Source organism: Aethalodelphis obliquidens, unplaced genomic scaffold (genome assembly GCF_003676395.1).
Source record: "Aethalodelphis obliquidens isolate GAN/ISIS:26980383/991018 unplaced genomic scaffold, ASM367639v1 scaffold100, whole genome shotgun sequence".
Taxonomy (NCBI): domain Eukaryota; kingdom Metazoa; phylum Chordata; class Mammalia; order Artiodactyla; family Delphinidae; genus Aethalodelphis; species Aethalodelphis obliquidens.
Genome location: NW_020838044.1, coordinates 1,517,185 through 1,534,858, shown reverse-complemented (window position 1 = coordinate 1,534,858; position 17,674 = coordinate 1,517,185). Strand labels below are relative to the sequence as shown.

General features: G+C 36.3%; 1 protein-coding gene across 5 annotated transcripts in view; it reads left to right on the top strand.

Moving 5' to 3' along the window:
• WDR47 (WD repeat domain 47) overlaps positions 1-17,674 on the top strand; it is a 58,335-nt gene that overhangs the window by 30,282 nt on the left and 10,379 nt on the right. For 4 of the 5 annotated variants that reach the window (XM_027096314.1, XM_027096313.1, XM_027096315.1 and 1 more), the window contains exons 6-10: positions 1,674-1,797; positions 7,569-7,747; positions 11,859-12,119; positions 14,920-14,995; positions 16,785-16,942. In XM_027096314.1, coding sequence (XP_026952115.1) covers positions 1,674-1,797; positions 7,569-7,747; positions 11,859-12,119; positions 14,920-14,995; positions 16,785-16,942 — 798 coding nt within the window. The remainder of the gene's footprint in view (positions 1-1,673; positions 1,798-7,568; positions 7,748-11,858; positions 12,120-14,919; positions 14,996-16,784; positions 16,943-17,674) is intronic. The other variant, XM_027096316.1, reaches the window with a different exon arrangement.

Genomic DNA, 17,674 nt, shown 5'->3' with positions numbered 1-17,674 from the left:
AACTCTTACAAATTCAATTTATGGACTAAAATGGGGCTTCCTATGGTCACTAGCAGCTTACAGCACAGTCTGATAGCTGAAAACTCTTCCCAGGTCTTTCTACTTCCTCCTCAGGGTGCATGTGTGTGTATGTATGTTTAGGTACTTAAGACTACTAGGCTGCTAACTAATGGTGCCTTTGTGAAGATGACTGTCTAGCTCTGCTTTCCTAAACCCTAGACCTATATTTTGATATGTCTTACATACTTCTGCCTGGAGAGGCCATTAGGAAGTCATCTCCTAATCAAATTCATTGAAGACAAAAATCACTTTACTTTTGTACTTGTTCCTATGGTGCCTTTTACTGATAGGTAATCTATGTGAATGTGGTATTTGTCATCTTTGGATAATCTTAGTTATTAAAAACTTTGAACAGCATAAATATGAAAGTAGAAATTGCTAGTATTTTAGAAGACTGTTAGGAACAACCTGACATAAGACATCAAGCTTACTAATTAGTATACATTAAAAATATTTGAGGACCCTGGCATACAGAGATACTCATTAAATATCCTACAAAAAAAAAAAAAAAAATATTTGAGGACTTCCCCTGGTGCAGTGGTTAAGAATCCGCCTGCCAATGAAGGGGACACGGTTGAAGCCCTGGTCCGGGAAGATCCCACATGCCGTGGAGCAACTAAGCCAGTGTGCCACAACTACTGAGCCTGAGCTCTAGAGCCTATGAGCCACAACTACTGAGCCCGTGTGCCACAACTACTGAAGCCTGCACGCCTAGAGCCTGTGCTCTGCAACAAGAGAAGCCACTGCAATGAGAAGCCCACACACTGCAATGAAGAGCAGCCCCCGCTCGCCGCAACTAGAGAAAGCCTGCGCGCAGCAACAAAGACTCAATACAGCCAAAAATAAAATAAATTTTAAATAAATAAATAAAAATAATTAGTATAATTTTTTTTAATTTGAAAGAGGTATGTTTAGCTTTTGTGTTAAGTGCAAATCAAAGAAAGCCTTTAATAAAATCTCAACTATTCTTAAAATTTTATTGAAATATATTAGAGGAAAGAAAATTGATGTTTGGATAACAAAATAACAGATTAAGAGTTCTTTAAGAGAGTGTAGGCCTTAGGTCATCTAACCTATTAATTCGTAGGTGAAGCTGAGCCACAGAGAATGTAAGTGATTTTCCCAAGGTCACACACATTATTTTAGATGGGAGCCCCTACCGTCCTTGCTTAATAATCCAGTGCTCTTCCATTATAAGCACATTCTATTTTAAAAAATCCCTTACATAGTGTACTTAAGAGAAGAAAGTGGGCTTCCTTGGTGGCGCAGTGGTTGAGAGTCTGCCTGCCGATGCAGGGGGACGCGGGTTCGTGCCCCGGTCCTGGAGGATCCCACATGCCGTGGAGTGGCTGGGCCCGTGGGCCATGGCCGCTGGGCCTGCGTGTCCGGAGCCTGTGCTTCGCAGCGGGAGAGGCCACAGCAGTGAGAGGCCCGCATACCGCAAAAAAAAAAAAAAAAAAAAAAAAAAAAGAAGAAAGTAAAATTTAAAAATCTGTTTTTGTGCATTTGATAAACACTTAGGCTAAATATTCACTTTTTAAAATAAAATTTCTCTAACTACAATATGTTTTTCTTTACCCCTACCTCTTCCTTTTTGTTTTTTTGCCCTGAAGTGATACACCTGTCGAGGCACAGCGGCCTATCAGCAGTGAAATCCTGGGCCAGAGTTCAGTTTCAGAAAAAGAGCCTGCAAATGGAGCACAGAATTCAGGACCAGCTAAGCAAGAAAAAAATGAGGTAATATTTACTACACCTCGAGTCTTTTAGAGTTATTCTCTTTGTAAGAAGTAATACTATTTGCTTGGATAGAATTTAAAAAGAATTGTCTGATATTTGAGAGTAGGAGAGAGAATATCTAGATTTTCTTATTTATTAGATCATTTTCTCCCCTCTTCCTTAAGAATTTATAGTATTTTTTAGTTATCACTGTATATTTTGGAGCATTTTTAATGGATGGATTTATTAACAATTTAAAATATCACAGTTGACATTGCTCCTACATGTTTGAGCACTCATGTAATTGAACTTGCATTAAATGCGGACAGCTTGTATTTTTAAGATATATGCTCTGTATTTTGCTAATTAGATTTAATGAGCAAGAAATTGTGACATTTATAATATAGAATAATACTTTATCTAAGCCTTTAGAGTTCCAGATTATTTTTCTGTGGTGCTTTGGGAAGGAAATTGTACTGTGAAATAGGGTGTAAATTTTATCTTATATATATTATCCCCACTTATAAGGAGTGAGTAGGTAGGTTTAATAAGTTGAATAAGTTTTTTTGGTTTTGACTAAATATTTAGAATGAAGTAGAAAAATTTTTCTTAAAAGTACATATGGATATGCACAAAACAACAGAATCCCGAAATATATGAGGCAAACATTGGCAGAGCTGAAGGGAGAAATAGACAGTTCTGCAATAATAGTTGGAGACATCAATACCCCACTTGCAGTAATGGATAGAACATTTAACAGAAGATCAGTAAGGTTATAGAGGACTTGAACAACACTGTAAACCAACTGGACGTAATAGACATCTATAGAACACTCAACAATAGTAGAATACACATTCTTCTCCAGTGCACGTGCAGTGTTCTTCAGGATAGACCATGTGTTAGGACGCAAAACAAGTCTCAATAACTTTTAAAAGATCTGAAATCATGTAAAGTATATCCTCTGACCACAGTGGAATGAAGCTAGAAATTGATAACAGAAGGAAAATTTTTAAATCCAAAATTTGTAAAAATTAATCAACACACTCTTAAACAACCACTGGATCAAAGAAGAAATCACAAGGGAAATTAGAAAATACTTAGAGACTACTGAAAATGAGTACAACATACCAAATATACAACAAAATTATGGAATGCAGCAAAAGCAGTGCTCAGGGAGAAATTTATAGCTGCAAATGCTTACATTAAAAAAGAAGAAAGATCTCAAATCAATAACCTAATTTTATGCCTTGAAGAGCTAGGAAAAGGAAGAGCAAGCTAGACCCAAAGCTAGCAGAAGGAAGGAAATAATAAAGATTAGAAGAGAGAGAAATAAAATAGAGAAAAGGAAAACAACAGAGGGAATCAACAAAACCAAAAGTTGGTTCTTTTAAAAGATCAATAGGGCTTCCCTGGTGGCGCAGTGGTTGAGAGTCCGCCTGCCGATGCAGGGGACATGGGTTCGTGCCCTGGTCCGGGAGGATCCCACGTGCTGCAGAGCGGTTGGCCCCGTGAACCATGGTCGCTGGGCCTGCGCGTCCGGAACCTGTGCTCCGCAACGGGAGAGGCCACAACAGTGAGAGGCCTGCATACCACAAAAAAAAAAAAAAAAAAAAAAAAAAAAGATCAATAAAATTGACAAGCCCTTAGCTAGACTGACAAAGAAAAACAAAACACAAATAACTAAAATCAAAAATAAAACTATCAACCTTACAATAATGAAAAGATTATAAGAGAATACTGTGACCAGTTGTAAGCCAACAAATTAAACAACTTAGATGAAATGGACAAATTCCTTAGAAACACAAATTACTAAACTGACTCAGAAAGAAATAGAAAATCTCAACAGATGTATAATGAGTAAAGAGATTGAATCAGTAATCAAAAAACTTCTCAACAGAGAAAAGACTGGGATCAGATGGCTTTACTGGTGAATTCTACAAACATTTAGGAAGCGTTAACAATCCTCAAAATTTTCCAAAAAATATGAGGAGGAAACACTTCCTAACTCATTCTGTGAGGCCAGCATTACCCTGATAGCAAAACCAAGTGAAAATATTACAAGAAAAGAAAACTACAGACCAATACCTCTTATAAACATAGAAGCAAAAATCAACAAAATACTGGTAAACCAAATCCATCAGCATATTAAAAGGATTATGCATTCTGACCAAGTGGATTGATTGCAGGATGCAAGGTGGTTCAACATAAAAAACAATCAGTTTAATATACATCACATTAATAGAATGAAGGAAAAAAAGAAACAACATGCAATCATCTCAATTGATGCAGAAAAGACATTTGAGAAAATCAAACACTTGGCTGATAAAAGCTCTCAGAGAACTAAGAATAGAATGGAACTTCCTCAGCATGCTGAAGATCATTTATGTAAAACCCAACCTAACAGCATACTCAATAGTTAATGAGTAGAAGCTTTCTCCCTAAGGTCAGGAACAAATATAAGGATGCCTGCTTTCACTGCTGCTATTCAACATTTATTAGAAGTTCTAGCCAGAGCAGTTAGACCAGAAAAAGAAATAAATTGGAAAGGAAGAAGTAAAGCTATCTCTATTCACAGATGACATGAATATTATATATATAATCATGAATAATTCACAAGACAGCTACTAGAGCTTATAAACAGGTTCAACAGAGTTGCAGGGTACAAGATCAACACATAAAAATCAGTGTGTTTCTATACACTAACAATGAACAATCAGAAAAGGAAATTAAGAAAGCGATTTCAGTGCTTCCCTGGTGGCACAGTGGTTGAGAGTCTGCCTGCCAATGCAGGGGACACAGGTTCGTGCCCCAGTCCGGGAAGATCCCACATGCCGTGGAGCGGCTGGGCCCGTGAGCCGTGGCCACTGAGCCTGTGCGTCTGGAGCTGTGCTCCGCAACGGGAGAGGCCACAACAGTGAGAGGCCCGTGTACCACAAAAAAAAAAAAAAAAAAGAAAGCGATTTCATTTGCAACAGCATATAAAAGGATAAAATATCTGGGAATAAATTAAGGAGTTGAAAGACTTGTATGCTAAAATCTACAAAACATTGCTGAAAGAAGTTAAAGAAGATCTAAATAATTGAAGACATTCTGTGTTAATGGATCGGAAGATTTAATACTGTTAAGATGTCAGTACTACCCCAGTATTATTTACAGATTCCATGCAATTCCTATAAAAATTCCGCCACCTCTTTTGCAGTAATGGAAAAGTCAATACTCAAATTCATATGGAATTGCAAGGGACCTTGAATAGCCAAAACAATTTTGAAAAAAGAAGAACAAAGTTGTAGGAGTCATACTTCATAATTTCAAAACTTACTACAAAGCTACAGTAATCCAAACTGTGTGGTACTTGTATAAGGATAGGCATATAGACCAATAGAATAAATTGAGAGACCAGAAATAATTCTGTATATCTGTGACCAACTGATTATTGGCAAGGGTGCCAAGTCCATTCAGTGGGGGAAAAAATAGTCTTTTCAACAGATGATGCTAGATCAACTGGATTTCCACATGCAAAAGAATGAAGTTGGACCTCTACCTCACAACATATATAAAAATTAACTAAAAATAGATCAACAACTTAAGTATAGGATCTAAAAGTATAAAACTCTTAGAAGAAAACAAAGGGATAAATCTTCAGAACCTTAGATTTTGTAATGTGTTTTTACATATGATACCAAAGCTTAAGCAACAAATGTAAAAATTGATAAATTGGACTTTATCAAAATTAAAAACTTTTGGATTTCCCTGGTGGTCCAGTGGGTAAGACTCCATGCTCCCAATGCAGGGGGCCTGGGTTCGATCCCTGGTCGGGGAACTAGGTCCCACACATATGCCACAACTAAGAAGTCTGCATGCTGTAACTAAGAGCCCACATGCTGCAATTAAAAGATCCCACATGCCACAACTAAGACCCAGGGCAGCCAAAATAAATAAATAAATATTTTTGAAAAAAACCTTTTGTGCATCAAAGGACATTATCAAGAAAGTGAAAGGACAGCCTACAGAATGGGAAAAATATTTGCAAATCATTTATCTGGCAAGAGTTTAATATCTAGAATATGTAAAGAACTACTACAACTCAACAACAAAAAAACCCAGTCTAAAAAAGGACTTGAATAGACATTTCTGCAAATTGGCTAAATGTCTATAAATGGCCAGTGAGTACATGAAGAAGATGCTTAACATCACTTGTCATTAGGGAAATGTAAATCAAAACCACAATGAAATATAACTTCACAACTACTAAAATGGCTAAAATCAGAGCAATGGAAAATAACACGTGTTGATGAAGAAATAGAGAAATTTGAGCACTCACACATTGCTGGTTGGTATGTAAAATGGTGCTGTTACTGTGGTTTCATGGTACCTCAAAAACCTAAATATAGAATTACTGTATGACCCAGTCATTTCACTTCTAGGTATATACCCAAAGGCATTGAAAGCAAGGACTCAAACAGATATCTGTACATCCATGTTCATAGCAGCATTATTTATAGTGGCCAAAAGGTAGAAATAACCCATGTCCATCCACAGGTTAATGGATAAACAAAAGAGATATATTGATACAATGGGATATTATTCAGCCATAAAAAAGGAATGATATGCTACAACTTGGATGAACCTCTAAAACATCGTGTTAAGTGAAATAAGCCAGACACAAAAGGACAAATATTGTATGATTCCATTTATATGAAATATCTAGGATAGGCAAATTTATAGAGACAGAAAGTAGAAGTTAGCAGGGGTTGGGGGGAGAGGGAAGTGAGGAGTTACTGCTTAATGGTTATGGAATTTCTGTTTGGAGTGATGAAAATTTTTGGAAATAGATAATAGTGATGGTTGTACAATACTATGAATCTAATGCCACTGAATTGTACACTGAAAAATGGTTAAAATTACAATATTTGTATCTTACAACAAAAATTTTTTTAAGGAACATACAGATAATTTTGTCTCAGAGTTATTGCTATAAGTTATGAAGTAAAGGGGGACTGTTACTATTTTCTGGAAAAGGGAGACAGTTTTAGCTTTGGTTAGCGGTACAAGACTCTTAGATAAGCTTATTATCAGTGTTGGCCAAGTTTAGAGATGACTGATTTGTTCCAGTTCACGTGACCTGTGTAGTGTGACCAGACTCTGGCTTGGCAGGAATCTTTCTTTGCCAGTATTTGAATTCACTATGATATCTAAGTCCTTTAAGTTGGCTTCTAGAAGAGTGAGGAAGGAATGTTGAGACTGCTAAGTTTAACACCCATTTATTCTACTTTCTTGTGAAAGGCTCTTTGAATTAAAGTATTGTTTTTGAGGGAAATTTTATAAGCTTCCCTCCAGATTAACCTATTAAGCCACGTACATGCTTAAGTCAAGTGTGTTGGATAAGATTAATATTGTGCTTATTAAATATTAATGTAGTCCCTCAGTATTTTTTTTTCTAGTAATATAGATAGATTTGTGTTTGTCTGTATCTACATTTGTATTCTCTATCTATGTTTCCCTTGTGACAACTGTAACTTGTATTTTTATTTGGTGTTAGGGATCCAGGATGACCATTCATTTTGGTCAGTCTCTTGCTGTGGAATTCAGCAAATTAACTGATCTGATCTACTTGACTGTTAAGACTCATGGATACTATGTTATTTTTCAAAGAGCCAATATATTAAGTACTTTCTGATTGTTATTTATAGCTATCTGTATGTTTTATTCAGCACTTATAGAAGTTACTGTTGAGTGGTGACATATTCAATTGTAATCTGCTCAAATATATTATTTTTTCTAATATTTTTAAGCTTCGAGATTCAACAGAACAATTTCAAGAATATTATAGGCAACGATTACGCTATCAACAGCATTTAGAACAGAAGGAGCAACAGCGACAGATATACCAACAGATGCTGCTTGAAGGAGGTGTGAATCAGGAGGATGGTCCTGATCAGCAGCAGAATCTTACTGAACAATTCCTCAATAGGTCAGTCTTTTTAGTCACTTTTTTAAATATAAGGAATTATTTAAAAGCTATTAAGAGCATGCAGCAACTGCTACTTGCCATGTATAGTTTGAAATTTTAAGGCTTTTTAAGTGTTTCAAGTAGTGTGGAGTTACTTAATCTCTTCCATTCACAGCATTCTGAGGGCTCATCTGGTTTTGTCCTTCTTCCCTTTAAATGGCCTTTCACATCTAAGCAAAGGGAGCAGTGAGAGTGGTGGTTTCAGCACATAGCCTGGAAGTAGACTACTTCTGGATCCAGCCCTGTCCCAGGGTAGCTGAGGACCTAGAGGGAGTTACTACCTTCTATTTGCTTCTTTCCTCATCTATTTCACAGGGGTGCCATGAAGATTAAACGCGTTAATCCACGTAAAGTGCTTAAAAAAGTACCTGGCATAGAGTAAGCACTACATTAAGTGTTACCTGTTATTTTTATTGTTATTTTGAGAGCTTAAACTCTCAGATTCTATTGAATTCAGTATAGTAAAATGATTCTTTCTTATAATTTCTGCCAAGACAGTATGAACTTATGTTATTTTTAACTATAGGAGGTAAATATATGGTAACTTTTTTTTTTTAGAAATCAGTAAACCAGAATGTTTGTTTATTTATTTATTTATAAAAATTAATTAATTAATTTTTGGCCACGTTGGGTCTTCATTGCAGCGAGCCGGGGTTACTCTTCATTGCGGTGCGCAGGCTTCTCATTGTGGTGGATTCTCTTGTTGCGGAGCATGGGCTCTAGAAGCGTGGGCTTCAGTAGTTGTGGCACATGGGCTCAGTAGTTGTGGCTAGCGGTCTCTAGAGCACAGGCTCAGTAGTTGTGGTGCACGGGCTTAGTTGCTCCGCAGCATGTGGGATCTTCCTGGACCAGGGCTTGAACCCGTGTCCCCTGCATTGGCAGGCAGATTCCTAACCACTGCACCACCAGGGAAGCCTGAATATGTATATTTAAATGAGCAAAGGTTGTTGGAAGATTGAATTAGCATACATAAAAAATTACTTAGAATAATTTCTAGCATATAGGAGGTATGCCATAAATGTTGGCTATCATCATGATTATAATATGGCAATGCAGTGGGGACTGTCTTTACTTGGTTCAGTAATATTGGAAGTAATCTGCTTGACACTCTGCGTGTTACGCAAGTCAGTGAGCCTGAAACTGATCCTGTCTTCAAACCTTCACACAAGGAACTTGTATTAGTGGTAATCTATAGAGTCTAGGTAGGCTTCTGAACATTCAGTTTGAGGGTCGTTTAATTATCACCTCTGATCAAGTCAGTGGCTTATGAGAATTATCCTAATTTGATGAATTGCTACTTCTAGTTCTTGGATGTCATCTTCATATCAGTAAGTCATGGTTGCAGTTTGACTTCCTGACTGTTTTATTTTTCAGTGAAAGCAGATACCTAGCATTAAGTCAGAACATGAAGTGGCAAGGTTCTGTGATTCTGGTAGTAGTAAAACGTCCTTTCTCAGAAAAAAAGTTAAACTATTCCAGATGGTTTATTCTTCCTTTAAAGACAATAATAAATAGAATTCAAATTATTTCTTATAATTTAGGTTCAGTTTAGAGCATATTTATTATTTAACAACTGTTCTCAATTTCTTTAAAGATTAGAATTTTAAATTGTACTAAAGGTAAGTATGTTATAAAAATCCATAGGATAACCAGGTCTATTATAAATAAATATGAATGGGTGTTTATCCTAAGTTTTCGTAAATTAGTTTCATATAAATCCTCTGTTGCTGTCTTTTTTTTTTTTTTTTTTTTTTGGCTGCATTGGGTTTTCGTTGCTGCGCCCGGGCTTTCTCTAGTTGCGGCGAGCGGGGGCTACTCTTCATTACGGTGCACGGGCTTCTCATTGCGGTGGCTTCTCTTGTTGTGGAGCATGGGCTCTAGGCACGTGAGCTTCAGTAGTTGTGGCATGAGGACTCAGTAGTTGAGGCTTGCGGGCTCTAGAGCGCAAGTTCAGTAGTTGTGGTGCATGGGCTTAGTTGCTCCGCGGTATGTGGGATCTTCCTGGACTGGGGCTTGAACCTGTGTCCCCTGCATTGGTAGGCAGATTCTTAACCATTGTGCCACCAGGGAAGCCCTCTGTTGTTGTCTTAACCATTTCTTATCTATTCTGTTTTCTAACTCTTTAAAATAATAGTTCAGGGCTTCCCTGGTGGCGCAGTGGTTGAGAGTCCACCTGCCGATGCAGGGGACACGGGTTCGTGCCCCGGTCCGGGAAGATCCCACATGCTGCGGAGCGGCTAGGCCCGTGAGCCATGGCCGCTGAGCCTGCGCGTCCAGAGCCTGTGCTCCGCAACGGGAGAGGCCGCAACAGTGAGAGGCCCGCGTACCACAAAAAAACAAACAAAAAAAATAGTTCAATCCTTTTTTTCTGGACCTTATATAACTGAGCCTGTACCAGGACATTAAAGTACCTGACTAATACCAAGGACAAATTGAATAGAGATAGAATCTAGAAATTAAAATATACTTTTTTCCCCTTAATGTTTTAGTCTTCCAAATCATTCTAGCAGCAGAGCAGTTTCTAGAATTAAATTTTGTTTCTTCCTTCCCAGAGGCATAGAAAGAGGCAGAGAAATAAGAGTCATGTTCTGTAATAGAACTTACTGAAAAAAATCAACTAAAGCATGATAGGATTATTATTAACAGTACTGTATCACTACTTTATACCTCTTGATATTTTGTTTCTGTTACTAATAATTGGCACTTATAATAGGCACTAATAATTGGCACTTATTATAGGCCTTCCCCATCCTCCCCACTTTGAGAAAATCAATATGATATTTGCATTTTAGATTCTTTATACTTAGCATTTCCCACATTTATTTGACTCAGGATCTTTTTTTTTTTTTTTTGCTGTACACGGGCCTCTCACTGTTGTGGCCTCTCCTGTTGCGGAGCACAGGCTCTGGACGCGCAGGCTCAGCGGCCATGGCTCACGGGCCCAGCTGCTCCGCGGCATGTGGGATCCTCCCGGACGGGGCACGAACCCGCGTCCCCTGCATCGGCAGGCGAACTCTCAACCACTGCGCCACCAGGGAAGCCCAGGATCTTTTTTTATGGGGAGCATTTCACAGGATTAGTGTTTCATAGACGATTAGAAGTACTGTCTAGTTAAACATTTTAACTGATAAATATTTAGTAATGGCTGCCAATTCCTTTAATAATATTAAACTGCTCTTCTAAAGTCTTTTTTAAGCCCTAAACATACACATGCACGCATGCACAAGCACACACACGAACACTAATGTTTAATGTAGGTAAATTAGAAAATACAGTGAGCCACAATACCCCTTGGTAGTTACATCCCTTATGTAGTCCTCTCTCATACTAAATCTAGGCGGGAGAAAGTGATTCTCCAGTTCTGGTCTAAATCTTAAGAGAGCCTGGCAGCTTCCTCTGTGCCCTTTGGAGCCCTGAGTCCAGCATAAGGAGTCAGGCTACCCTGACGTAGGGAGACTTGCGGTGAGGGAAAGACCCCAAGGCCACCTTGTTTTGCTCCCTGTTTTATCTCACTAGTGCCTAGATCAGAGCCTGGCAAATAGTTTTTGTAGAATGAATAAATGAATGAATGAGTGAATGTGTGGATAATAGGGATGCCACTTGACTTTGTCCCATCATGGCCTGCTCTAGTCATCCATTTCTTAGTTGATATGACATTACTAGACAGATGAAATGAAAATGGCTTGTTTTGTTTTGTTGGTGAGAAATTTGATAGTGGTGATATTTTTATTATTTTGGGAAATTAATTTTCATGTTGAAAATTGAACCATAGTTGTACTGGAGAAGAAACAGATTTTTTTTCTGTTTTTTTATGGTAAAAGGTGCTTTAAAAAAAATCAGTGATACCCATTATGCCTGTCTCCTTTACAGTGATATACTATAGGAAAATTTGGATCTTCTTTCAGTTTCTTGGTTATGTCTTAAACTGATGATGGTAATTTTTAGTACTAAACTTGTCATATATTATATGTTATATGTGCATGTATTTACCCTCTCAAATTTTCAGTCTTCTATATGTTAGGAATATGACTAAGTTTTTATTTTAATATAATTATGTTGTTTTATTTTATAGGTCCATTCAAAAGCTAGGTGAATTAAATATTGGAATGGATAGCCTTGGTAATGAGGTACCAGCGCTCAACCAGCAATGTAATGGGAACAAAGGCAATGGATCTAATAATTCTTCCATCACTAGTTTTTCTACACCATCCCAAGACTCTAGTCAGAGATTAACACATGATGCTTCAGATATTCACACAAGCACTCCTAGTAATCCTGGATCAATAAATCACACACCTTTTCTTGAGGAATCACCCTCTTGTGGAAACCAAATGTAAGTGCTTTACTTTGTTAGACCTGGAAATGTTAACTTCATACTAATACATAGACTTGGAAAGTTGAACTTCTCTTTGGAGCCTTACAAATGAAAGTTTTTACAGTTCATTACCTACAAAATTTTTTTTTCTGATCTGCCTTCATTTATCTATATTCTCTTCTACTAACTTCTGAGTCTCTTAATAGTCTTTATTCTCCTATTTTTCTTTTTGCTTTCTTACCACCACCAAGGCAATTCGATTTTTTTATAAGCCATCTTACTCAGAGATCATACAGTTTTAGGCTTTATCTTCTCCCCAGTTTTTTCCCTTGCCATTGGTACCTTTCAACAAATAAGCTTTTAATTCACAGACATCCAGGGCACAAGAAGATGTTTTCTGACATGGTGGAATGATTGCAGCAAGACAGTCTTGGCAGCTCTGGTAGTTACAGCAATTGAGACTTCTTGCATATTTATATTTTCAGTAGTCAGAGAAAAATTTTCATCTTGTTATCAGTAGACAAGTGTTAGTTTATGCAATGGGAATAGTTGAGCATTTTCTTCCTCTATTATAATATTGAACACCTTTGGGAATAGTTCGTTTTAAAATGCATAACTTGCTTTTGGCATTTGGATGTTTACAGGAATTAGCTTTATACATTTAGTATCAAAAACTCTAGTTTTATACTTAAGAATATGTTTATTTAATATTTGCTTCTTTATTACAGTTCCTATAACACTTGTTTTGTGTACCCAGCAAACTAGAACTCAGATTTTAAAATTGGTTTTTATTTTTATCAAAGTAATATACATGCATGGTTTAAAAGGACAAATAGCACTTCAAGGCTTAAAACAAAACAGAATCCCCTCTCTTACCCATCTTTGTCCATGACTTCTGTTTCCAGTAGGCTGCCATTTTCAACCTAGTTAGCTGTTACTTTTGCTATGTATCTCCACATTTCTGAATAATCTGCTTCTATTGCTGTTTTTATTATCCCTTGATTCCCTGCCAATTAGATTTAGCTACCATACCTTACCCACAACACATTAATTTTGTCTACGCCTTCTTCTAATATACATCAATTTTTGTTTAAATCGGTATTCAGTGTTAACATTACTATGGCCATGTAAATGTTATTTACAACTGAGTCATATAATATGAATATATTTCCTTTCACAAAACTTTTTTGTTTTTCATGGGGGGGAGTAATTGCCTCATTTTTGGTGTGCATGTGTATGTGTATACATGCTTAGTCTTCTTGGTACTAAACTATCTGCAGATGCTGTGACAGAACTGTAAAATCATAAAACTCCTCATTACAGTAAAAAATATTAGGTACTTTCTCTTTCCATTTTTTTTTCCCCCTGGGAGATACCCCTCCAAGATCACTCCTGGTTCACTTTATATTCATTGCTTCTAAGTCATTTTATTCAGGCCTAGATAGTCCTGGGACTTTCCTTCACCATTCTCCTGGGAGTTTCCTTTGCCTGTTCCCTGTATTGGATCCCCTGTTTTAGGATCTCATGTAGTTTTCTGAAAAGGGGTACATCAGAGTACAAGTTTCTGAGATCTTGCATGTCTAAGTATTTCATATTTGACTTGTTAGTATAGCTGAGTATAGAATTCTAGAATGGAAATCATTTCTCAGAGTTTGAGTCATTGCTACATGCTAACATACATATTGAAAAGTCTGATGCCATTGTGATATGATCCTTTGTATGAGAACTACTGCTTTTTCCACTCTGGGATTTTTTAGGACTTTGTCTTCCCTGATGTTCTAAAATTTCATGATGATACACATCAGAGTAGGTCTATTTTACTTCATTTTGCTGGATACTTCGTGGGCTCTTTTAAGCTGGAAACTTAAGTGCTAGAATATCGAAAACATTTATGTAGCAATTTTCTTACCTCCATTTTATATTGATTAATTTTTTCTGGTATCATTTTTATTTTCTAAGCTCTTATTCTCTAATTTTCCTTATATTTTTTAATAGATATTTTTCTTGTTTCCTGGATTCATTATTTCCCCTTATATTTCTTAGGATTTTAATTATATTTTTGTAGTTTTTGTTTCCTTAATTGTCTTCCTTCTTCCAAATTCCTTTCTTGTTTATTTTACTCTTCGTTTTTTTTGTTTTGTTTTGTTTTGTTTTTGGCTGCATTTCAGGGTTTGCAGGATCGTAGTTCCCTGACCAGGGTTGGAACCAGTGCCCCCGCGGTGGAAGCATGGAGTCCTAACCACTGCACCACCAGGGAAGACTCTAGTCTCTGGTTTTTATTTAGGAGGCTTTCTTCAAGCATTTGACTATTGGGAGTGAGGCATTTTTTAAAAAAGCTGATTGGAAGGAAGGGCCACATGTATGGATGCATGTGTTTACCTGTTGGCCTCACCAAAAAGTGATTAAATGGAAACATTGTTTTATTGTGGGACCCTGAACTGTCAAGTTTCTGTTAGTCTTTTTTCATGGTCCAGATAATTTTTCTAAAGAGCAATCCAGGTTCCTGCCTGGGTTAGTATTTAAGCATAGCAACCAGGATTCTGGAACTAAGCAGGGAAAAGGTAGTTGACATCTGACTATAAAATTTGTGGACTTTGACTTAATCTCTTTTCTAGAATGGCTTCTCATTCCTTCCTTACAACTAACTATGCTTTGTGTTATGAGTCCAGAGCCTCTTAATAAATGACTCCAGAGAGTAACTATGACTGGAGTCAGTGGGTGTCATTTGCCAAAAAAATAAATATTAGAGATTGAAAGGACAAGTTAGTTTCTGTTTTGATATTCAGAGTAAACTGTACTTGAATTTCTATTCACACAGCTCATCAGAACATTCGGTCATTAAGCCACCTCTTGGAGATTCTTCAGGGAATCTGTCAAGATCAAGAGGGGAAGAGGTAATACTTAGGGGAAGGAAGGTTCATTATTTTTATATTTACTTGCAAATTTTGTCAAGGAATTCTCAACTTAAAGAAAGAACAACCTTTAGAAATAGTCATTATTGTTAATGCTGGTAGTTACCTCAGGGTAGTTGAGCTTTCACTGAGTGAAGTGAAGGGGTTGCCTGAGAAATCACATTTTGAGAGTATTCATATTAATTGTCCAGTGGTGATCTTGGCGCATGAGTTAGGGCTGTGTCACTACTCTCTGAACCCTGTGGTTAATTAGTTAAGGTATTATTATATCTTTACTCCTTTGGGCTTCTCATCAATGCATTTGTTTTTTGCTTTGGAACCCGATATCCTTCTCTAACCAGTATACACCTTCACTCTATCTTATTTTCTCTAGTTCAAATTTTAACCCCATAAACAATAATTATTTCAGATGCTTATGGGGCCAAACAGGTAACATAAATGAATAAAGTTGACTATTTTTGTGATAAGTACATAGGAATATTTGTCCCTTGCACAAAGAAATATGCTGGCCTAGTGTTGCTAGTTCTTTTGATTTTCAAGAAAAGCTAGAAAGTTAGATTTTTATGTGAAATCTATTTTTTCAATGGCAACAAATTAAAAAAAAATTTAAATACACTGGAGAAGAGCAGGTAAAGTTAATTTTGGCTCTGCCACTTCTGCTGTAAAGCAACCCTTAGTAATTATTATTAATGTGCTATTGGCCATTTAATCAATTAGTCATTCCCCTCCATTTTTCTCTTATCTACCCATGCTATTCATTTGGTAAATAGTCACCTTTCTTGTATATGGATTAATGGAAAATGTAGTATTTCTAGTCAAATAAATTGATATGAATAATACAAGAATTCAATTCAGTTACGTAAGACAGATTGTAATATATTAGCTTTAACTCCTACTCCCCCATGAGGATGTATTGCTGAATACATAAAAGTTTGGGTAGGGAGATGTATAGTCTCTTCATTGATATAATAATCACTATGGATTCTAGAGCTCTCAGCATACAACCAGAGCTGAAGTGATTTGCCTTTGGAACGTATGAATGTCAAGTACCTACACAAAGAGAATTTGTGTGCACCACACCCAGCCTGGAGGGCTCTGTTCCAGGTCCAGGGTCCAGTCCTGGTCAGGGTAGCAGGGTGGTTTCAAATGATACCAATAATAGCAGTCACCAAAGCTTTTATACAGAGCTGTTTCAACTTGCCTTCCTCAGAAGAGGGCTGTGGACAGACAGGTTGACAGTTTAAAATAGAAATGAGGCTGAAATTAAATTTTCTGATTAAAATCATTTTTACAGTTTTAAAAGGGTATTTTACAATTTGAGTTTGAAATATTAAAGTATTCATTGCTGGAGATAATGGCAAACTTTTTTTTTAACCCTAAAATGATTAAATAATAGTGTTTTATATTTCCTACTTTTAGAAACATGAACAGTTTTCTGTTTTTGTAGGAACTATACATGTGGGCTATTTTTTTCCTTGACAGTTAAAGAGAACTTAATATGGGAATGCATATTCTTATATTTTGTCATAGTAAACGAAGAAAAACTTGAATGTCTGTGATCTATGTGAGCTTAGTTTAGCAATGAGTAGCAAAAATAGAAAAATTGGGCTTAATTTGGATTTGCCATTCAAAAGAATGTATGATTGTAGATTATGAACATTAAAGTGATGAAGTGAATAATACAGTTCAGATGAATTTAAAATGAGATAAAGACAAATTCTTTCAAATTCATTTTTTTATAGAATGACTTTCATATTCATTCTTTCCATAGGATGACAAAACAAAAAAGCAGTTTGTTTGTATTAATACCCTAGAAGACACACAAGCTGTTAGAGCAGTGGCTTTTCATCCAGGTGGTGGTCTATATGCTGTTGGTTCAAATTCAAAAACTCTGAGAGTATGTGCCTATCCAGAAGTAATTGATCCAAGGTAAGGATAGATGATTTATTGTGCCATTCTTACTTTAGTTTTTAATTTAGCTATATGGTCCCTTTTTTAAGAATTGACATTCAGTAGTGTTTAATTTTTATTTCTTTTCCTTTTATTAAGCTTTTACATTTTCGTTTTCAATACTTAGGAACTATACATAAGAATCATCGATTAACTTTATAAGTTGTTTTTCATAAAATGTTTTTGATTAGGCCATTGTTCACTCAATAGTCTAGTTGTCTTTATTTACATGGTTTTTGTTAATTTTTTAAAAAATCTGCAAGATCCTTCTAGCTTAATTACATAAAGACAAAGTATTGCTGGTTATAGACTTGGAGAAAATTTAAAATGTCTTATACTAATAACTTCAAAGAAGTATTAGGTTGAACTATATGAAATTGCTGATATTTGACCATTTTGACCTAGAAAGATTCAATTTTCATTCGGTCAACCTAATTTTGATTTTAGTCTCTTGTTTTAACAGATTATGGGATTTGAAAATAAGAGATATATCTTTAAAGGCATATGTCGCAAAAAACCAGGCACATGACCTTATGTATTAGGTGTACAACTAATTCTTTAAAGTTACTGAGAAAGCATATACCTTAGATATAATCTCACAGAAAACCGAATTTGAACTCTTTTTGTCAATTTATTTGTCAAGGCTTTTACTATCAAAATAAATAGGCATTATAAAGATCAAGAACTATTTGGTAGATTTTGTGGTTAGAG